The sequence below is a fragment of the Acanthisitta chloris genome, unplaced genomic scaffold (assembly GCF_000695815.1).
Source record: "Acanthisitta chloris isolate BGI_N310 unplaced genomic scaffold, ASM69581v1 scaffold10495, whole genome shotgun sequence".
NCBI classification, from domain to species: Eukaryota; Metazoa; Chordata; class Aves; order Passeriformes; family Acanthisittidae; genus Acanthisitta; species Acanthisitta chloris.
The window spans coordinates 693-20,953 of NW_008673164.1; the positions used below are offsets into that span (position 1 = coordinate 693).

The 20,261-nt window shown below is 44.7% G+C and overlaps 1 protein-coding gene across 1 annotated transcript in view; it reads left to right on the top strand.

The window, feature by feature from the left end:
* HMGXB3 (HMG box domain containing 3) overlaps nt 1-17,644 on the top strand; it is a 17,860-nt gene extending 216 nt beyond the window's left edge. Inside the window, exons 2-19 of the mRNA XM_009074821.1 lie at nt 450-624; nt 1,050-1,619; nt 2,245-2,343; nt 3,833-3,964; nt 6,058-6,473; nt 6,827-6,996; nt 7,283-7,380; nt 7,912-8,010; nt 8,528-8,677; nt 10,358-10,659; nt 12,273-12,400; nt 12,964-13,095; nt 13,379-13,563; nt 14,145-14,364; nt 15,190-15,323; nt 15,718-15,834; nt 16,253-16,462; nt 17,174-17,644. Of these exons, the coding sequence (XP_009073069.1) occupies nt 450-624; nt 1,050-1,619; nt 2,245-2,343; nt 3,833-3,964; nt 6,058-6,473; nt 6,827-6,996; nt 7,283-7,380; nt 7,912-8,010; nt 8,528-8,677; nt 10,358-10,659; nt 12,273-12,400; nt 12,964-13,095; nt 13,379-13,563; nt 14,145-14,364; nt 15,190-15,323; nt 15,718-15,834; nt 16,253-16,462; nt 17,174-17,644 (3,808 nt within the window). The remainder of the gene's footprint in view (nt 1-449; nt 625-1,049; nt 1,620-2,244; nt 2,344-3,832; nt 3,965-6,057; nt 6,474-6,826; nt 6,997-7,282; nt 7,381-7,911; nt 8,011-8,527; nt 8,678-10,357; nt 10,660-12,272; nt 12,401-12,963; nt 13,096-13,378; nt 13,564-14,144; nt 14,365-15,189; nt 15,324-15,717; nt 15,835-16,252; nt 16,463-17,173) is intronic.
* Nucleotides 17,645-20,261: the final 2,617 nt, after the last annotated feature.

The following is a 20,261-nucleotide window of genomic DNA, read 5'->3' on the forward strand; positions in this document are numbered from 1 at the left end:
GTATCAGTGGACTTTGAAGTACACTTGGAACACTTCAGTGTAAACCACCATATGTGAAACATCAGCTTGACATTTTGGGCCTGCTCTGACATTCTTTACAGGTGCCACTGTTGCTTAATCTAAAGTTTGTGTGCCCTGGAAGAATTTGCCTTAAGCTCTTTGTCCTTACTTCACAGGTTCTCCTCAGAATCTTAGTTTTAATTTGTTTAAAAATTGCATTTACAAGTAGAACTTGTAGAACAAGTAGCATGTAACATGCTTTGTCACTTGACCTTGAGTCAAAGAGAAACCTTCTGAATTTATTTTTTCCTAAGGAATTTATGTAGAATGACCGATGTATCATGCTTTGTCACTTGACCTTAAGGCAAAGAGAAACCTTCTGAATTTATTGTTTCCTAAGGAATTTATGTAGAATGACCTTAATGTTTCAATTTGTGGTTGCATTTCAGATCTGCTTACCTTCTCTACTATTATGATATTTACTTGAAAGTACAGCAAGAGCTCCCTCACCTCCCTCAATCTGAAATCAACAAAAAGATCAGTGAGAGTTGGAGATTGCTCAGTGTGGCTGAAAAAAGCTACTACTTGGAGAAAGCCAAGCTAGAGAAAGAGGGATTGGACCCGGTAAGTCATCTTCCTGGCAGCTGAGGAGAGAGGCACTTAACTGCTCACACAGTGTGTGGGAGAGTCATGTAACTGCAGATTCCAATTTGTGTTCCTGCTGGGGACAGCCTGTAAAGAAGCTGTGTGAGACCACTGCCTCTTGCTTTCTGGTCAGTTGAGGGAAAATGTTTTGAAATTCAAGATGGATATGTATAGTACCTGCTCATGGTAGTTATTTGTGTGTTATGTCTTCAGAGTAAGTGATGGTGAAGTGGATGATAAAACCAGGGCTGAGAGGGGTTCTGCAGGCTCTGTCATGTGGAGAAATGCCCAGCAAACTACTTCAGGAAACCATTTGAACTTTAGGCATTGAAATAGCAGGATTGAGGACTGAATCTCTTCCTTTTCTTACATTCGTTTATTTCATCCTCTGGTTTTGCCAACAGAACTCCAAGGTGTCCAGTCGAACTGCAGTAGTTCCAGACATTCCAGGCTTCCGTAAGATTCTCCCTCGCTCCGATTATATAATTATTCCCAAAGCCACTCTTCAGGAAGACAGGAGCAGGCAACCACTGGAACTGTGTGTGACACAGAGCCCAGCAGCACCCGAGGGGTTACCAGCTCCCACGAGCATCACCAGTGTGTCCCGTGAGGCTGTGCAGAACATCCTGTCTGTGGAACCGAGCCAGAGCCAGGCTGGAGTCTCGGAGCAGTGCATTGCCATCGAGGGGCTGGCAGAGGACACTGCAGCCTTTGGACAGCCCGAGGCTGCAGAAGAAGCTGTTGCCTCGGAGGTTCTCTCTCACTATGTTGGGCCTGTGACAGAGAAAGTGGCTGGAGATATCCTCTTGGATGAGGCTTCGTTGGAAATAGAAGGACAACCATACCAGACAGCCCGGGTGGTTATTGAGGAGACTCTGGTTAGCAGCTCCACAGACATCTCCAATGGGAGCATTGCTGTGGCCCGTCCCCAGGTGCCTGATGGTGTGTCTGTGGTGACTGTGGTGACTGGGAGGGTAAGTTTTTTCTAGTGACAGTTGGACTCCTGACAGTCTCACCTGAAATGTCCATTTTACTCGAGATCTCAGTGGGTGCAGGAGATCCTGTATTTGGGTGAGCTGACGGAGGCAACAATTTTTATAATCAGGGATTACATTGTAATTGGTGACACAAAAGTAACTTGGTGACTACATTGTCTCTGCTGGCAGATTGCCCTGGCCATGTGCTGGCATCACTTTTGTGCTTGAGTTTTTTGTTTCTTGTAACAATACTTGGGGTGGGTTCCACAGTTGGACTACTACAAGAGTTTGAGGAGAAAAAAGTGTTATTTCTGTGCTCCTGATAGTTGTTTGCTCACTTGCAGAGGGGTAGAAAGGAGTCCTTTTAAGCTGAGGTGTTAGGGATCACTTATAGAAAACCTTATTCTGTGAAGAGTCAGATTTGCTGTTTGGATTTTTTTGAGTTTGGTAATTTTCAGAGTAGACCTGGTAAGTTAAGGCTGTTGCTTTTGAAATGGTCACTGCTCTTTACTGGTCTCTGGTCTCATCTGTCCTTAAGACATATATTCAGTGGTGATGTTGATGGGATACAGGTCACCATGTCTTGTTTTCTGCATGTATTTTCCCTTTGACTCCATTTTAGGATACTGAAGAAAGTAGCTCCTCCACACCTGCGACACAGTTTATCATGTTACCTCTGCCAGCTCATTCTGTGGTGGAGAACCCATCGTCGATTAAATTGGTAAGAAATTCTAGAATCTTTTTTGGTATTTTAAGGTTTGGATGTATTGCCATAGATTTGTCTTAAAGATATTAGGGTGAGAAGTGTTTGATCATGGATGAATTCTGAAAGATAATCCACTTTGGAGTCATCATATCAGTTGATATTTTTCTTGTCCCTGGTTTTATGTCTTGCATAGGCTAATGGGGGTCTCTGACTTCCTGGAGTGTCTTATAGGGGCCTGTTTCTGCTGCCATCTTCCTCAAGGAGTTCTTGGAAACAGATGGGGTAGATAAAGCTATCACAACACATCTGGCCAACAGCAGTTTCTGTGTAGCCATCTACATGCTCTACTTAAATGCATATTTGTCCTTTAAGGGCAAGAATCTTGTGACAGGCAAATGTGAACTCCCCAGACTCGTGGATGGCTGTTGCTTTGACCACATGACAGGAAGAGAGCAGTGACCTGAGGTTTTGAGAAGCCATGTAAAAGATTGTGTGGCCTGTTGAATGTGGAAGAATAGTATTATTTCTCTAATCTAAACACTGCAGCCACCTGCATTTCTGTAGTCATTTGGGGACTTCATTGTACAGTCAGCACTGCAGCTCCCTGTGTATAAATTGGCATCAAATCTTGTTTTCCAGGTTCTCTGTGCTTCCAGCTGGTGGAACACTGTAGATATTTATAGTGGTGCATAGCATAAGATTCTTCCAGGTGTCTTGGGGAGAATGGAAATACCTTCAGGATTTTGTTCCTGAGAAGTTCCTAGCTTAAATTGTCTCATTTCTTTGGCAACAGCACTTGCATTTCTAGGTAAAAACGGTACCTAGTTAGGGAGTTACAGTACAATGGCTCCCTGGGGATTGTTGAGTACAGGATATTGAGAAGTGCTGTGCTGACAAAAACTCAATGTGTTGATGCAGTTGTCCTGGCAAAAATGACAGATTCTGCTTTAGTTGTTTTTATAAATAGTGCCTGGTGGTGCTGATAGTGTTACAGTAATTCATAGCAAGTTGGAGTGAAGCACCTGGGACTACCACCTGACCAACAACAAATTACTGGCCTCTGCATCATTAGTGCTTGTCTTCAAGTCTTGTTGTCCCATTGCCATGAATATTAATCACACCTTATCTCACTATGGGCTGCTCTTTAAATCATTTTTACACCATCTTATTGTGACTTTTTCACGTTCAAAGAGAACTGTTATACTGCTGTAAATACAAGGTCCAGTAAATTACATGCATTGTTCCTCTCTGCTCTGCAGTTTGACCTAAATTCTGGTAATAGCAAAGGCTCTTGTATAGACTGAGCATTTAGACTTGGAGTAGTTACAGTACTGACTCACTCTGATCCAGCTGTGTGGTGGTTGTGCAGGAAAAGGAATAATAGTGGAAGTCTGGTGATTTGCCAAATAACATTTGTAAAGTGCTTACAAGGAGAAAGGGAATGATGAGCACAGCTTTGTGGTTTTCAGGTCTGTAGAGAAATTCTTGACAATTCTTGTTTCAGACAACCACCTATACTCGCAGGGGACATGGGAATTGCACCAATCCTGGCTGTTCCTTCACTTATGTCACCAGGCATAAGCCACCAAAATGCCCAGCATGTGGGAACTTCCTGGGAGGGAAATGGATCCCAAAGGTAAATCTGTCTTTCCTGACTTTCAGACAAAAAATGCTGTTTGTGAATGTCTGTGATATTTCTAGAACTGTAGGTCTAGCACAGGAGGTCAGGTATGCACTTGTGTTCCAGTGCTTGTGCTGGAACAAGTACCATTGCAGTAGACACTTGGCCAAGGTGAAGCAGACCTGAAGTCACCACAGGTTGGCTAAAGATGCTGCTTGTGATGGCATTAGTTAGAACAGATGGGGCTGCTTTGGTAACTTATTGAGAGGATACACATTCTGGCTCTCTGCCTGCACAGTTCCTGTGACTGGAAGGCATTGCCTGTTCTTCCTGCCACAGCCCCTGGTAAGCTCAGGAATTTGGTTGAACCCTTCATTTTGTGGTAATTTATTACCTGCATTTGAAGTTCTTCTACAAATTTAGGTTTTCTGCGGTCTTTCCACATCATTTTTTCAACAGAAAGCACAAACAGTTCTCATCTGGGATAAGTGTATGATCTTTTGGGAGTTTGTAACAAAGCTGATCTAGTGGAAGCTGAAGTGCTGTTGGGTAATGTTGACTCACGGCCACGTGTCTGATCATTCATGGTGTTCTGATCTTTGTCTGGAGGGAAATTCCCAGGTTTTGGGACTTGTGAAGCTTGTTTGAGTGGAAAAGTCTCCACATGATATCTACTCTGCTTAAGTTATTGGCATCTCTACTAGCTGTGTACAGCAAAATCCACTTGCTCCTTAAACCTTGGCACTGCCATGGTAATTAGTCAGCTCTGAACAGATGTGTGTTCATTAAACTTGTCTGAAGCTAGGCTCCTCAGGCACAAGTTAAAGGATGTTCCCAGTGTGAAAATTAGCATTGACATTCAGTGGCTTTGTGTGGATTTGTTCTGAACCTCCTTTGTTTTGTGTCTGGACCATTAAATATTCAGGGGCAAGAGCTCTTCTAGGCAGCTCACAAGCTCTGCACTGTCTGAGCTGATGGTTGGGCTTCCTACATGGTAGGATGCAAATAGTGATGGTGGTGTCTTCACTTTTGTTCAGTAAAGCTGCTGAAGTAGAGATGGCTGACTGCAAAATGTGTTTCTGAATTCTGCCTGAATATGGCACCTTAAATCCTTTATTAACATCCTGTTAAACCCTACATTGATTAGAACTGGAAGGTTTTAGAGGGAGTTTTCTTCCTGTCTTTTAGTCTTACTCTGCTCTGCTGGGAGCACGCCTGCATAAACAGTTCCACTTGTTTTTATGGTGTCATGCCTTGGGAAAAACATGCAGCAGCAGTTTCTTTTTCACTGGTAATAGCATCAGTAGAACCAAAACTAAATTTATACATACCTTCCTATTCCTTAGAGAGGGATGAGACTTACGTTCTAAGATGTCTTTCTTAAAAAAACTAGATTATCCTTCTGAATATGGACTCTGTAGTGAGCTTAGAATGAATGTGTTTATCATGTTAGAAGCTGTGATATATTTTTTCATATTACCAATTCAGTGTTCATTGTACCTTTGTTGACACCAGTTGACTTCTGTAGCCTTAGTAGAAAGTAACATTTTTCTTAAATTTACTTAGGAAGTAAATTTTTACTTAGGAAGTAACATTTTTCTTAAAGTCAAAAAAACTTTGTAAGTGATATACTCTGTTTCCTGTCTCGCTCAAATGCTTGTTTTTGTGCATAGATGTATCCAAAAGATGTAAGTTCTCTGTATATCTCCCTTTGATTCCTCAGTAATGTGGAAGAACAGACAGCATAAGAAGCTCTGAAAGGGGAGCGTGGGAGGTGTGCCCTTGGTACAGAGGGTGGTGGGTGACTTTGTGATGTTGATGCTAATGGTGATATTTGAGGGAGTTGATGAAAGATTGATCCTTCAAAGTAAACAGTCTCTAAAAATAATACACACAGGGCCAAGAGGCCAGATAAAGTGTTAACAGGCCTTTGCTGTTGTAGGAGTTGCTGCCTGTCTGCTCTTATACAATTCAGTGCTGAAACACATAAGATTTTGTTGTTTTGATCAGACGTTAAATAGGCCATGGGAAACATGGTGTATGTGCAGGAAACTTACTTACCTATGTAAGCCTGAAGCTCTGAAATGTGACTACCTTTCTGTTTCCAGGAAAAGCAACCAAAAAGCAAACCTGAGCCGAATTCAGGCACCTCTCTTAAGACTCCAGCTGTTAAAAGAGGGCAGCAGTCAGTCCTCCCAGAGCCGCCAGCCGTCAGCGAGAGTTCCTCCAGATGTGCCTCGGAGAGCTCCGAAGCTGTCAGCCAGCTGCTCAGTGCTGTGCCTGTCGGGGGGCAGATGCCAGAGACAGAGTGGGAGGAAGTGGTCATCTCTGAGGCTCACGTTCTTCCAAACAATGTGCTTGCTGAAGACAGGCGGAATGCTGTTGGAGTGGTGCTGGGTCAGGAGAGCCAACAACAGCAAGGAGACACTGCTTCAGAGCAGGCAGAGAAAGAGAGCACAGGGCTGGGCATGACACAGTCACCTGAGGTGCTGAGTCCAAATTCCTCTGTGAAAAAGCCAGTGGGGTGAGTCAGTTTTCCATATGTTATGGGAGCATATGATATCTATTGTGTGCTGATGGGACTAGCCCAAGAAATTGAAGGCTGTTGGCAGTGCTTCCTGTAAGACCTGTTGTGTTCGTTGCCTGTTTTGTGCCAGTTCAGGATTGTTCCTTTGAGACTTTGCCCATCAGAGCTAATACTTTTCAAAGTGACAATTAAATTGTAGTCACAGGGCAGATGTGTCCTTAGCACCATCTCTCCTTCTACTGCAGTAGCTGTGATCAGTGTGCTAATAAAGCACACTTCAGGGCAAAGAAGGAGTGAAGCTGAGGGAGAATCGGTGGAACGTTTTTCCACTTGTTGCTCTTGTCTTTCAGAACTGATGCACCAGCTGCTACTCACAAAGGACAAGAAGTAAAGAGTAAACCAAGACCCAAGCCCTCCTTGCTGGCTGCAGCCAGACCCATGCGAGCCATTCTGCCCGCGCCAGCCAGCGTGGGGAGGGAGGCCAGCACGGAGAGCAGCAGGCAGACCTTCACCAATACTGGTAAAAGCAGCATCCTCTGGGGTGCTTTGGGACCTGTTGTCTTTCCTCATCACATTGAAATGCTCTCTGTCAAATAATAAGATAGGTCTAAAGGGAGGTAGTTTAGAACAAAAGACTTTCTCGCTCTACCTGAGCGCAGTAAATGGGTCATGAAACACCTGCTTGGGTCATTTCAAGTTCAGAGAAAAGGTCTCACATGACTGTGGTGGCATTTGCCAGAGACATCAGAATGAAACAGTATCTCTTTTCTCACATGTAACCTGCTGTATCCTTTTCCTCCTTCTAGACAAGCATTCCCCTGTGAGAACATCAGGCTTGAAGCCCAGTACACTGAAACAATTGGGCCAGTCAGTTCTGCAGCCACCAAGTGCCGAGGAGCGAAAGGTACCTGTGGGTTGCTCTTCCAATGCAAATTTTCCTTTTTTAATTTTGTTTCCCTCCCAGATGAAGGATATGACCTGAGTGGTGAGAAATAGAACATTAAAATGTGGCAGCCTTATGATGATGAGATCTGTGACTAACAGTTTTTATGATGTGGCTGTATGTGGGAACTGAGCTGAGAGATGCTGTTGGGCAATCCTTCTGCTGGCTGCTTTGGGAATCTCCCAGCTACTTCCAGAAGATGTTTTGGGGATCTGCTACTGCTTTGATAATCTGGCATGCAATAATGAGCACTGAGTTTTTCACCTGTAAAATATGACTGAGTATGCCAAGATGCTGGAATAAATCTGTTTGAATTGTAAATGCCTTAGCATGCAAAACAGTGTCTTGTAGTACTCTGATATTAAATGAACATTAATTGATTTCTTGGGGAGGGAATGCTAAAAGGTATTGATTACAGATTTTACAGGGTGGATGTATGTATTCAGTAGGAAGTGCCTCATGGGTGTTGTTTTTTCTGGTTTCAATCTCTAGCTCCACAGTGCTGTGACCAACAGGGCATCTCAGGTTAAAGTCGTGGAGGTCAAACCAGACATATTCCCTTCCTACAAGTACAGCTGCACTGTAACTTTGGTGAGAATTTTTCCAGTGGTGTGACTTACGCTGTGGGGAGTGTCCTTTCTGGGATGAGAATGTTCCATGACTTTAGTTTTACTGACTTGCAGAAATATATCTCACTTTTAACATGAGACAATCTGTAGTTTGGGTGTCATCTCTTTGTCTAATCCAGGGTGACTGTGCTCTGTTTTGCAGTCACAACTGAGACCTTCTTAAGAGCTGGGCCTAGCATAATCCCCATTCCCCTCACTGAGCTCAGCAGGGAGAATCAGGGGCTTGTGAATGTGTTTAATGTGTTGTGGTCTCTGGAACTGGCCCCAAAATGTTTAAGTGCCAGTTAAAGTATTCTGTGCAAAGTGACAGGGCTTGCTATACAAGGGGTTATAAAGTGGAGGAAAAACATTATGATGATATTTTCTAGACTTTTCCAGAATCTTGTTGGCATAGAATCATTTAGGGTGGCAAGGACCTGTAAGATCGAGTCCAACTGTTAAAAGTCAAAGTCAGCAAACATCTTTATTGTGTCATTCAGGATTTGGGATTGGCAACATCACGTGGCAGAGGGAAGTGCAAGAACCCCTCTTGTAGTTATGTGTATACAAACAGGCACAAGCCACGCATCTGTCCAAGCTGTGGATACAACCTTGCCAAAGACAGGACTGAGAAAACAGCAAAATCCCTGGTAAGGTTCATACAAGTTTGTTTTATCAAATGTTTGTTGCGGAGTGGGCAGGGAAGTACCTTAGTTTGCAAGTTCCCATGGGAACGTGGGTTTGGGGTTTTTTTTCCCCATTATCATAAGCTTTTCTAACACAATAATGTCCTACTCAAGATATTTGTGATGATGTTTGTACAGTCCAACTCCTGCAGAAGTGGTGCTTCAGGCTGAGTACTCCTGAGCACACTCAGTCCTACCACTGGGTGTCTCCTTGGCTTAAAAATCTACTGTTGTGTCAGTGCATGCTGGGGAAATTGCCCCTGAAGTCACACTTGTTGTGTCAGCTTTGTTGAACTTCAGAGTTCACCAAGAAACCCCCAAGTATGCTCTGCTTTGTGACCAATTTGGGACAAGTGCCAGTTAAGTTAGTACATCTTGTATTAGAGCTTCCTATTTTTAAGGGTTTGTAGTGCAACTTTACTTCCAGCCTGAATTTATTTCTGGATGTAGGGGTACTTTTCTGATGTAGAAAGATTTTTTTCAGTTGTCTGCTGTTCTACATGGATATAAATAATTATGGGTTTTGTTTGAGTTTTTTGCCTTTGCAGTTTCAAAGTTTAGCTCTTCTCCTACAGAATTGTGTTTTTTAAAAATCAATGAGAAAAGGAGCTGTCGTGTTCTTAGCTGAAATGCCCACTCAGTATATAGACAGAATTTTAGTCTGTGGTAATATGACTCTTCCAATTGCCTTTTTCTTTGTTTTGAAGATCATAACTATGTTTAGTGGTTTTGGTATTTTTTTCCTTTATAAACACAAACAAACTGAGATGGCCTGTGTGAAACTTGCACACAAGCAGCTGTGTAAGGAACAGCAGTGTGCTTAGCTCAGCTTGCATTCTGAGAGGCATGTGCCTTGTCTCTTCCTCATTTAGGTTTTTTTCTTGTTTTCTGGTTCTAGATGTGTTTAGCATTCCCATCACACAGTTCATTGTGGTCTCTGGGGTTTGGACTGATCATTTATATCATTGCTGGATTGATCAGAAAACCAGGTTGCGGTGTTGACAGAAGAGTTTCAGGGATTACACAGCTCAGCCTGTTTGTGTTCTCACTGTTCTCCTGGGGCTTGTGCAGTTTGGTTCTCTTGTGCTTGTGCATTTAGCCTTATGTGTGTTGGAGAAGGGAGTGTCTATGGACTGTAGTTGATCAATTGTAATTGATAAGTGTGTTTTGTCTATCACAGCCCCCAGTTCTTGTTTAACACTTGTCTGTTCCTGCTTCTGGAGAGGTGTGCAGGCTGCTGTGGCTGTCTGAGCACATTATACAGGAGAGTGTACCTGATAACCTATGGAGAATGGCAGTGACAATTCCAGGGTTATTCAAGTGTTTATATACCTGTTGGTGGTTATCCTCCACCTCTCAGTCCCCAATCCCTGCACTAACATGCCAGTTTAATGGCAAATCTGTGATGGTGTAGCAGTGTAGGAGTTCCTGAGAGGCTGGGCTGTAATAAAATATTTTTTGTGAAGTAACATGGGCTTGAAGCTCCTCTCTGGAGTCAGTGATTGCGCAGTGGAGTAGAAGTCAAGTCTACTGGGTACAAAGTTTACTGTGTTCCTGCTCCCTTTTATGACTTCTTTCAGCTTCCTGATATTTCACCCCCATGCTTGCCTAGTTGGGTATGCGAGTGTTTTACTTGCTTTCTAGGAGGTCAGTCCAGGTCAGTCTGATGTGTTGAACACCAGTGAGCCCCTAACCCCATCCCAGAAGGAAATCCAGCGCCAATCCACCCTGCAGCTGCTGCGCAAGGTGATGCAGATCCCTGAGAACGAGTCGGAGCTGGCTGAGATCTTCACACTCATCCACGAGCTCAACAGCTCACGGCTCATCCTGTCCAACGTGAGTGAGGAGACAGTCACCATAGAGCAGACCTCCTGGTCAAACTACTATGAGTCTCCGTCTGCACAGTGCCTGCTCTGTAACAGCCCCTTGTTCAAAGGGGGACACAAGTAAGATTCTGTTTGACTTGTGACTTTTTCAACCACCTGCTGATTTTCTGTGTTACAAGTGTGCCTGAAATAATATTTGCTTTAGCCCCTAGTAGGGAAGCTGGTGAAAGTGACACTGAATAAGCTACATGTGTGTGGAAAGGGTTTATCAGGATCAAAGAGTGTCTGCTAAGTCTAGATGTAACTTTTCTTTTTATTTACATTAGTCATCCCTTTGATTTCCATTCTGATGTTCTGAGGCTGACTGAGGAAAACCTGGGGATTTGCAGATGTGCATTATGTGATTTCCCTTTTTCTCTCTCTTCCTGACAAGGGGTAATGGATTCAAACTGAAGGAGGGGAAGTTTAAGTTAGAGATTAGAAAAAAGTTTTTCACTGTGAGGGTGATGAGACACTGGCACAGGTTGCCCAGGGAGGCTGTGGCTGCCCCAACCCTGGCAGTGTTCAATGCCAGGTTGGATGGAGCCTTGAACAACCTGGTCTGGTGGGAGGTGTCCTGCCCATGGCAGGGGGTTGGGACTAGATGATCTGTAAGGTCCATTCCAACCCCTAAAATTCTGTGATGATTCCATGATCTGAATATTTCCTGTGTGCATCTTTTTGCTTATGATGTTTTCAGTCTTTTCAGGACTTAGTGTGTACTTGAGTAAATCCTTTTTTTGGAACAAATAGCCAAATTGAAACCTGAAGGACTTTCAGAAACTCCCAGTACATAGGTTAAATTACCTTAACTAGATTTGTATAAAAGCCTGTAGGATATTGCCTCACTGAGTCTGCCAGACATCCTCCTGTTGCTTAATGCATGAGCTGAGGCATTTCCCACAGCAAAATTTCCAGTAGTTTAACATTGTGTTTCTTTGTTCCACAAAAAATACTATCTTGATGCAAGTGATGGATGTTTGCATTGGTCAGGCTAGAACTAATTGAGATTTTTCCAGCAGAGGTATTTTTTATGCTCAATTTTTTTCAGAACAGAGCTGTGTTGCACTCTGTCCCTCACCTCGTGTCTTACCAACCTGTGCAGGGTAAATCCTTGTGCTGGGCTGCTCTGCAGGGCTCTGTGTGTGGGACTCTGACGTGTGCCTGTGCAGGCTCTAATTGAAGCCCTGCCAGTGGGAGGGAGCTGGCTTTGACTTTGATTCCTATTTTCTCAGGTGGACAGCTGTATTTCTGCCACTGGCATTCTCCTGTCTGAACTTCCCCTCAGCAGCTGCACTGTAGAGGAGCAGACCTCTCTGAATCCTGTGTGCAGGGACAGGCTGATGGGTGGAATGTGGTACCGTTCACCATTTGTTGTCCCACAGCAATGGGGCTGACACTTCTCCCAGGCCAGCTGGGGCTGTGGATTTTCTCCACCTCACAGATCCTATGTGCACAGCATATGGAGCTGGAAGGGATGCTGTAGTGCTGTTAAAAGAATGTGAGCAGTGTCCTGACTCTGCCAGGGGAGTCTGTTTTAAAATGTAATTTTTTTTTCTCTGTGAAATTATGTGAACTGGCTTAGACTGACATACTAATGAACTCATCTCAGCTGGAATGTTTTAAGTTACTCCAGGGCTGGTCTGAAAAACCTGTTGACTTGACTCAGAGTGGTCTTTTGTTGTCTGTTCCAGTTCCCTTGCTGGTCCCCAGGAGTGCTGGCTGCTGACAGCTAATCGATTGCAGGTGGTTACAGCTCAGGTCAAAGTGTGCTTAAACCTGCAGTGCCTGGCCCTCCATAGCTTCACTGATATTTACACAGGTAGTTTGATATGCTCATATCTTTCCTACATCTTAACTACAGTCAGAAGCCTGGGGACTGTATCAGGGCATTGTCCAGGCACAGAAGAGCTTGTTCCCTTCCCCAATGTACTAAACATTTATTATTTTTTACTTGCTTCTGCTTCTTCTACAAGTAAATGTGTATTTCTGAGGAAAAACACATGAATGCTCTGATGAGGAAGACCATGCCTTTATTCACTGGTGTAGGTCTCCTCTGTGTGAATACTGAATGTTGAGTTCTTCAAGGCAATCCCTGAGATCAAAGTTAGAGACATATTTGGAGAGTTCTGTTTCTCAGCATTGACTAGTGAGGAGATGGATTGGCTCTTGCTCCTTGTAGCTTTTTTAATTCAAAGGCAAGTCTATGAAAGGAGCTAATCTTTCAGCAGAGAACTCTGCACTTCCTAAGTGCAGAAACACTATCTGTTTCCATTATCCTCTGAACCATACTTGTAGGAGTGTTTAAGTATCAGTAAGGAGCATATTTCTTTGTGAAGAAGATCAGGAACCCCACAGGCAATAACTGTCTGGTTTTAACTGCAGGCCTTTTCAATGTGGGTAACAAGTTGCTAGTGAGCTTGGATCTTCTGTTTGCAATCCGAAACCACATTAAACTTGGAGAGGATCCCAGAGTGGCTGTTGGCAATATTCTCAACTCTGTTCAGGAGCAAACTGGTGGGTTTTCCTTCTTGTTTTTTTACCATTGCACACCAAACTGTGACCTGCTGCTGATTGTCAGGTTATAAAAAGGCAAACCTCACCTGTTCTAGTGTGGTATGTTTCTGTTAAATCACTTTCTAAAGAAAACCATACAGTGGTTGCACTGATTACAGTGATCAGCTACTTGTAACAGTTCTCTGGGGGACAGGTTTGGTTTTATGCTGCATAGGAGAGTTCTGCTACCTCTCCACTGACTTTAAGAAGTGAAAGCTTTAACAGTGGCATACTCTCTTTTCAGATAAAAGCCTGAGCCCTGATGAGCAGGTTCAGCTCCAGGAACTGCTGTGCAATGGCTACTGGGCCTTTGAATGCCTAACAGTCCGGGATTACAATGACATGATCTGTGGAATCTGTGGCATAACCCCCAAGGTGGAAATAGCCCAGAGGAATGTGGAAAATGTCCTGGCACTGAAAAATATAGAGGTAGGCTTTTCACACGCTTCACATCCTGTTTGTGTTCAAAGCAGATCATGATGACTTTTGCTGACTCTGGTCTTCGTGATGCAGGATAAGTCCACAAGACCTTTGCGTGTGGTTTTCTGCTGATGCCTGACAAGAGGATGTGGCTGGATGTGCTTCCTCTTAGAGGTGTTAATGTGTAGTTTGGGCAAAACAAGCTCCTCTGTCCCTGGACCACAGCTTTTGTCCAGCAGCCTGGGACAGTAGGGACCTTGGGTGAAAGCTGTTGAACTTGGCCTTCTTCCTTTGACACAAAGGTGTTCTTTTTTTTTCCTCCAACAAGTTTCCTTGGGGTGTTGTCTTCTCTAATGGGGAAAAAATGCTCTACTAGTAGTGTGCAGCATGTCTGGCTTTTAGGTCTAATGGTGTTTACTCTTACTCACAAAAAGTGATTGTGGGGAACTTTAGGAGACTGAAATAATTTTGTTGCATTTGGGCTGAGCACTCTCCTGGGTAGTCCTCGTGCCTTGAGTGAGACTGACACAAAACTGTCCAGTGAATTGTGGTTATCTGTACTTGACCACTGTGTTTCTTGCTCTTTCTAGTTTACTTGGCCAGAATACTTGCCATCAAGTGAAGTGAATGTAGAAGACTTCTGGTCCACAATGGAGACAGAGGTGATTGAACAGGTGGCTTTCCCTTCTAGCATCCCCATCACAAAGTTTGACGCCTCTATTGTTGCTCCTTTCTTCCCTCCACTGATGAGAGGAGCAATGGTGATCAACACTGAGAAGGACAAGAGCCTGGATGCACAGCCAGTGCCAGGTAATGACTCACTTTGTGCTTATTAAGGGAATACTTGACACCTTGATGTCTTCAGTGTTTTGGTGATGTTTACGGTTGAGAACGTTGCGTTAGACTCATGCTTGGACTGTGAAAGCAGGCAGTGCTTGGTATCTCCGTTATAGTCTCAATAAAGGGTGAATAACCTTTTACAGAACTTGAGAAAAGACTAGGAGAGGGATGTGCTAGTCCTGATGTTGTTAACATGGAATATATCCAGGACATTCACTGCATGTAACAAGAAACCATGAGAGGAATAAGCTCGGATGTATGAGAGCTTAAGAGTTCCCTGAAGAGTTTGGGTATTAGGTATAAGAAGGAAAACTGGCTTTGCAAGCTTAACAAGTGTATGAGTTGGCTTTGCAGACCGAGCTGCAGCTGTTCTAGAGAGCTGAGCTGCAGAAGGGGCTACGTGGGCTTTCCTGGAAGTGGAGCTTCAGAGAAAGAACCAGGGAGGAGATGTGAAGGATAAGCCTGAAGCTGCTCAGTCCAAAGGCTGCAGTCACATTTCTCTGTGCTCTTCTTTCACTTGTTTATCCTTATGTCAGTTTTTTAAAGGTTACAAATGACAGGATAGACAAGTGCTTATGGAGTCTGCAGCTCTGCTGGGCTCAGTCTGGTGACCTCACCAGCAAAGGGCTGGAGACAAGCGTGGGCTGTGACGTGCTTTGGAAGTAGGACTGTTCACAGCTTTCTTTTGCTGGCAGTGGGTTGTGCAGTCTCTGCTTATGTAGTCTTCAGAATAAATTATTTTGGTGACTTCCCTTCATGAGAATGAGTGCTGAGACTTGTTTCCTGTCTTTGCAGGTAATGGGAGTGCCTTGGTGAGACTCCTTCAGGAAGAAATCTTCAAGCTTGAGCTGATAAACTCTTATAGTGAGGAAGAGCTTCAGACTTTTCTGACACAGTGTGGCATCCCCTGGGAGGCTTCAAATACAAAGGTAACTGCTTGTTTGCCCACATACAAGCCTGCAGGAGTGGAGCTATTCTTCACTGTCTTTCCCTTATCCACTCTTGCCAACCTAGATAATTAACTTCTCATCTGACTGCAGTAAGGGCAGAGGTGGGTGCTGGCAGATTATAGGGTAATTTACACGTGGTGAGGTAAATTGAACCTTTGTGGGCTAGAAGAAAGGAAGCCTGTAATTACCTTGTCACTGGCTCAGTGTTGTGTAATTGCTTGTCATCCTCATGGTGCTGAGTGTGGGATTAGGAAATTATTGGATGAAGTGCAAATTAGGATTTGGGAGACCTTGCCTGCAGCCTTCTCCTTCTCTGGAGGAATCTGTTAATTTTAGTCACATACAGACTTTCTCTGGGGCCTGTCTTTTCTAGGACCAGCTCTGCTACTCCCTGCTGGCTCTCTATGAGTTTGTACAGAATGGGACAAGCATCACACCACCCTCTGCTCATCACACGGGAGGGAAAATCTACAAAGTGTGTCCACATCAGGTGAGGAAGGCTGGAGTCAGCAAGGTTTTGCTTACCTTGCTGTTCACTATTTGACTTACCAGTGTGGAACTCCCTCATTGAATAGAAACAGTGGAATGGGCTTCTCTGAGCCTTTGGAATGAAACACACTGCCTCAGGGCTGGAGTGTGAGCAGTTCTGCAGGAGACCTCACAGTCAACTAGAGATCTGAAGCCTGGTCTTTAACATTGCAACGGAGGTGGAGTTTATACCATGTCTTCCTGAACAAGATAAATTGAATGTGTATGATGAAGAAACAGAATACCTTTAGGGAAAGTAACTGTCTTGTTACTGTATAGTCTGGAATACCTGAAGGGAAGCTTTATTTTTTTTAAGACTAGATTTTTTCCATATGTTTTTGGTTTTATTGTGCTGATGGTGTTAATCCTTTTCTTTCCAGGTTGTGTGTGGCTCAAAGTACATAGTAAGAGGAGAATGTGCTCGGGATCATGTGGACTTGTTGGTTTCCTCACGTCACTGGCCTCCAGTGTACGTTGTGGATACAGCCTCTTCAGTGGCACTGTGTGCAGACCTCTGCTGTCCTGGCCTGACTTCCCAGATGTGGGGGAAGAACCAGGGCTGCTTCTCTGACCCCATGGATCCTCCAACGGTTAGTTATGTCTGCTTTTGCTCTCTGCTACACCAGTCCAATATGGAAAGGTTTTGAGTGAGATTTTAAGTTTAAAACAAAAAGTATATGTAACCTGCATTGTGCCTCAATATAACTTCATAGACCACAGGATGGTTTGGGTTGGAAGGGGCTTTAAAGATCATCTAGTTCCAACCTTCCTGCCATGGCAGGGACACCTTCCACTAGACTGGGTTGCTCAGAGCCCCATCCAGCCTGGCCTTGAACACTTCCAGGGATGAATTTGATCTGATAAGTGTCTCCTGACTTCAGCTTTGCCAGTGAATTGCTTCTGAGTGTAGTGGACTGTGTTACATGTTGCCTGGGGCATTGGGTCAGGTTCATGGTCCTTAACAGGAAGAGCTGTGCTGGGATTACGTTGTAACAGTTCAAATCATGAACTTGAGAGCGTGTCACATATTTTGACGCAGCAGCTCACTTCTCTTAAACTACTGCTTTTACTTGAGAGATGGGAGAGGAGGGTTGGTAGTGCCTTGGGATTATCTCTGAGGGGATACGAGTGAGGAGGGAGTGTACAGACCACCTTTGTGGCATTTAGGGGAAGCCTTGATTGTTTAGCTCTCCGTCTGTGCTGGGTCATAGCGCTGGTTAGAGCTCAGCCAAACATGAGTTTTATTGTCTTAGCTGTGGGGAAGTGGCTGCTTCTACCTGCTGCATCTCTCTCCCCCACAGTATGTGTCCTGCCCTGAACTGCTAGACCAGCAGTACAGCGTAGACATGACGGTGGCTGAGCACTCTGTTCAGCACCCAATCACCAAATCCTCCGCACGCCGGATTGTCCACACGGGTTCAGAGCAGCACAGCCCCCAAGATCCAACAGCTCAGCATCACTGCATCTCCCTGTGCCGAGAGCTGGAGCCTTACAGCGCTGTCATCGCTGCCATCAGCGACAGCAAAACGAGCAACATCCGCCAAAGGCCCATCACCTTTGAGAACCCCACACACTATTACCTCTACAACCGCCTCATGGACTTCCTCACCAGCAGGGAGATCGTGAACCGGCAGATCCAGGAGATCGTGCAGAGCTGCCAGCCGGGGGAGGTGGTGATCCGCGATGCTCTCTACCGGCTCGGAGTGGCCCAGATTAAAACAGAAACAGAAGAGGATGAAGAGGGGAAGCAGGAGGATGACAGAGGTTGCTGAGTAACAAAACAGCCTGTTGGTTTCTCTCTGGTCGTGTGGATGGGGCGGCTGAGCCAGCTTCTGCTGCTGTCTGGCTGGAGAGTTTATTTTTACAGGTTGGAGAAGTGATGATGCCAGTGGCTTTGACTGCTGTTACTGACCAAAGAGCTGTGTGCTTCCATAGTGTTATGATAGCTGCTGCGAGCATGGGTCTGTCACCTGCCTTGCTGAAGGCTGCAGCTGCCTCCGAGGTGTGTGATGGACCTGCTGTTCAGGGGTGTGGGATGTTGCCCTTCCTGCAGCTGGAGAAGGGAAAGGTGTTGCTGGTAGCTGGGAGTGTGCCTGGTCAAGCTCACAGGTTTTTTAGTTCTGAATCTTGCTTGCTGACTTCTTTGTGCATATTGGTGGCAGGGCTGGGGCTGTGGGAGCAGGTATGAAAGGCTGATGGCTACAAAGACTTCCCCCCCCAGACATTCTGAATAGGTTAATTTAGAACACAGACTCCTGCTGGAAAATCTTGTGGTGCTCTTATATGCATTGGCTCAAGGAGTCTAGAGTTGAGGAGGAAGAGCTATGGTCCTGGGTCCAGGATTGCAGGTGCTTTGTCTACAGAAAGTTTCTAGAATTGTTTGGCCCTTCATGAGCTCTAATAATTTATAAGCTGAAACAGTGAGTGAAGTGTGTTCTGTATGGTAAGGTAAGAACTGATCAGGTGAGCCCCCAGGGAACTGAGCTGTTTGGAGGATGGTGTGCACACTGCTCAAAAGGGTGGCTGTGGAAAAGGGAAGGACTCTCAGGATTCCTGTGTTGTCCTCCTGGATGCTTTTTCTTTTTTTAGGAGTTTTATTCTATTTAAGGACTTGCGTTTCTGTGGTTCTGCCCTTAGAACAGAATCACAGAGACTGTGGGATCAAGGAGTAACATTGAATGCAGTGTCACCAGAGTGAGCAGGGTTCCATATCCCACCTGGGAGAGCTGCATCTGTGTGTGCAATCTCAGCACTGCCCTGCCTGTGTCCTCACAGTGTTCTGGGGGTTAGAGGAGTTTCCTGCTGCCCAGACTGCTTTGTCAGCTCCTGGAGAGAGTCAGGCTGAAATCTCTGTCCTTGCAGCACACCTGCAGAACACTTCTGGCTGCAGCTGCCAAGCTGTGCATGTCATCTGCTGCAGCTGCTTAGGCTGGTGGTGGAGGTGGGTGAGTGTTTGCTGTGACCCACAGAGGAGAGAAGCAGCATGCCAGACTGCTAAGTTACCATCTTGGGGGTTTATTTTGTCTGAGTGAGCAGTGGGGAAGATTCCAAGGCTTGTGGTGTGGTTGAAAACTCCCTTCTGTGAAGGGGAACCTATTGAGCACCGTACTGTTAAAGTAAATGTAATAAGTCTGAGCAAATGCAGTAATCATGGCTTGGGGTTTTTCTGTTAAGAACATTAACTTATTATAAGAGACATTAGTGACTTTTTTCAGTCAGCGATAAAGTTTAATAAATTATCTCCAATTTTGGGGGTGAAACTGTGGCCAAGTGACTTGGTTTTTTTTTGAGTATAAGACTTGGAGCATTGCAGTGAGAAAGGCACAAACACTGTTGAGTCTGTTCAGCATTTACCCTGCCCTCAGCATTGCAGGTTCCCACAGAGACTGCTGCCATGTGTCACACAGCAACCATTGTCAGCTGTCCCATCACCACAATTGAAATTACACCCCATTATACCCATGCACAGGGACTACTTCATTTTTCCCAACTCCAGATAGACCAGTCAGAGCAAAGTGCTTTAAAACCTTGCTTTTAATAAGTTTTTGCATTACACAAGAATGAGTAGTTTTGAGAACTGGTAACGAGGAGCTGGAGCAGAGTTCCAGGGTTGAGAGGATGGGCCAGTGCCTCTGTTCTCAGAGCAGAATGGCTCAGTCCTTACAGCCCTGGAATAGCCTCTTTGTGTTAAACCTCTTACTTTATGTTTTATAATGCTGACAGATAGAGTTACATTAACTTTTCATTTAGTAAGGAGGAATGAATCATTGGTGTTAGCATAAACCCAGGTTTAATGTAATCAATCAGAAGTGTCCCACAATGTAGTTGCTCACAGTGTGACAAAGGTCACTTTTGCCACACTGCAATGCAGTCCTGGTGGTTTTTGCCTGAGCCCTGTCAGTGCTTGTACCTGGATACTTTACCCACTGAGTCAGGTGAAGCTAAGAAGGTTCTTTAGCTACTTCTGGCAGCTACAAAGGACCAGGTGGCTGGGACAGTAGTAACCCTGAGCCAAGAGCTAGCTGAGAAATAAGTTGAAGGGCATTAGACCCTAGCTTATGAAAAAAAATAAATCACCTCAGCTGTACTATTAAGAATACATTTAGGAAATTACATACAACAGCATGTCTGTAATCATGACAAAGGCAGTGATTGCTACATGTTCAGTAACTCAGAAGTTTTGTAGGATGTGTGTTATGTTGTTCATTCCCAGACTTGTTTAAGCTGCCATTCTTTCCTGGATTGGGATTGTGTTCAGTGCTCACATGAAGAGCATTGTTTTTTGCTGTATTTTACCTGAGAAGTAACTGCCCCTCTGTCCCATTACTGGGGCACGAGTTCACATAACCCTGGGGTTGGCTCCATGACTCACTTCACCCAAACACTCCT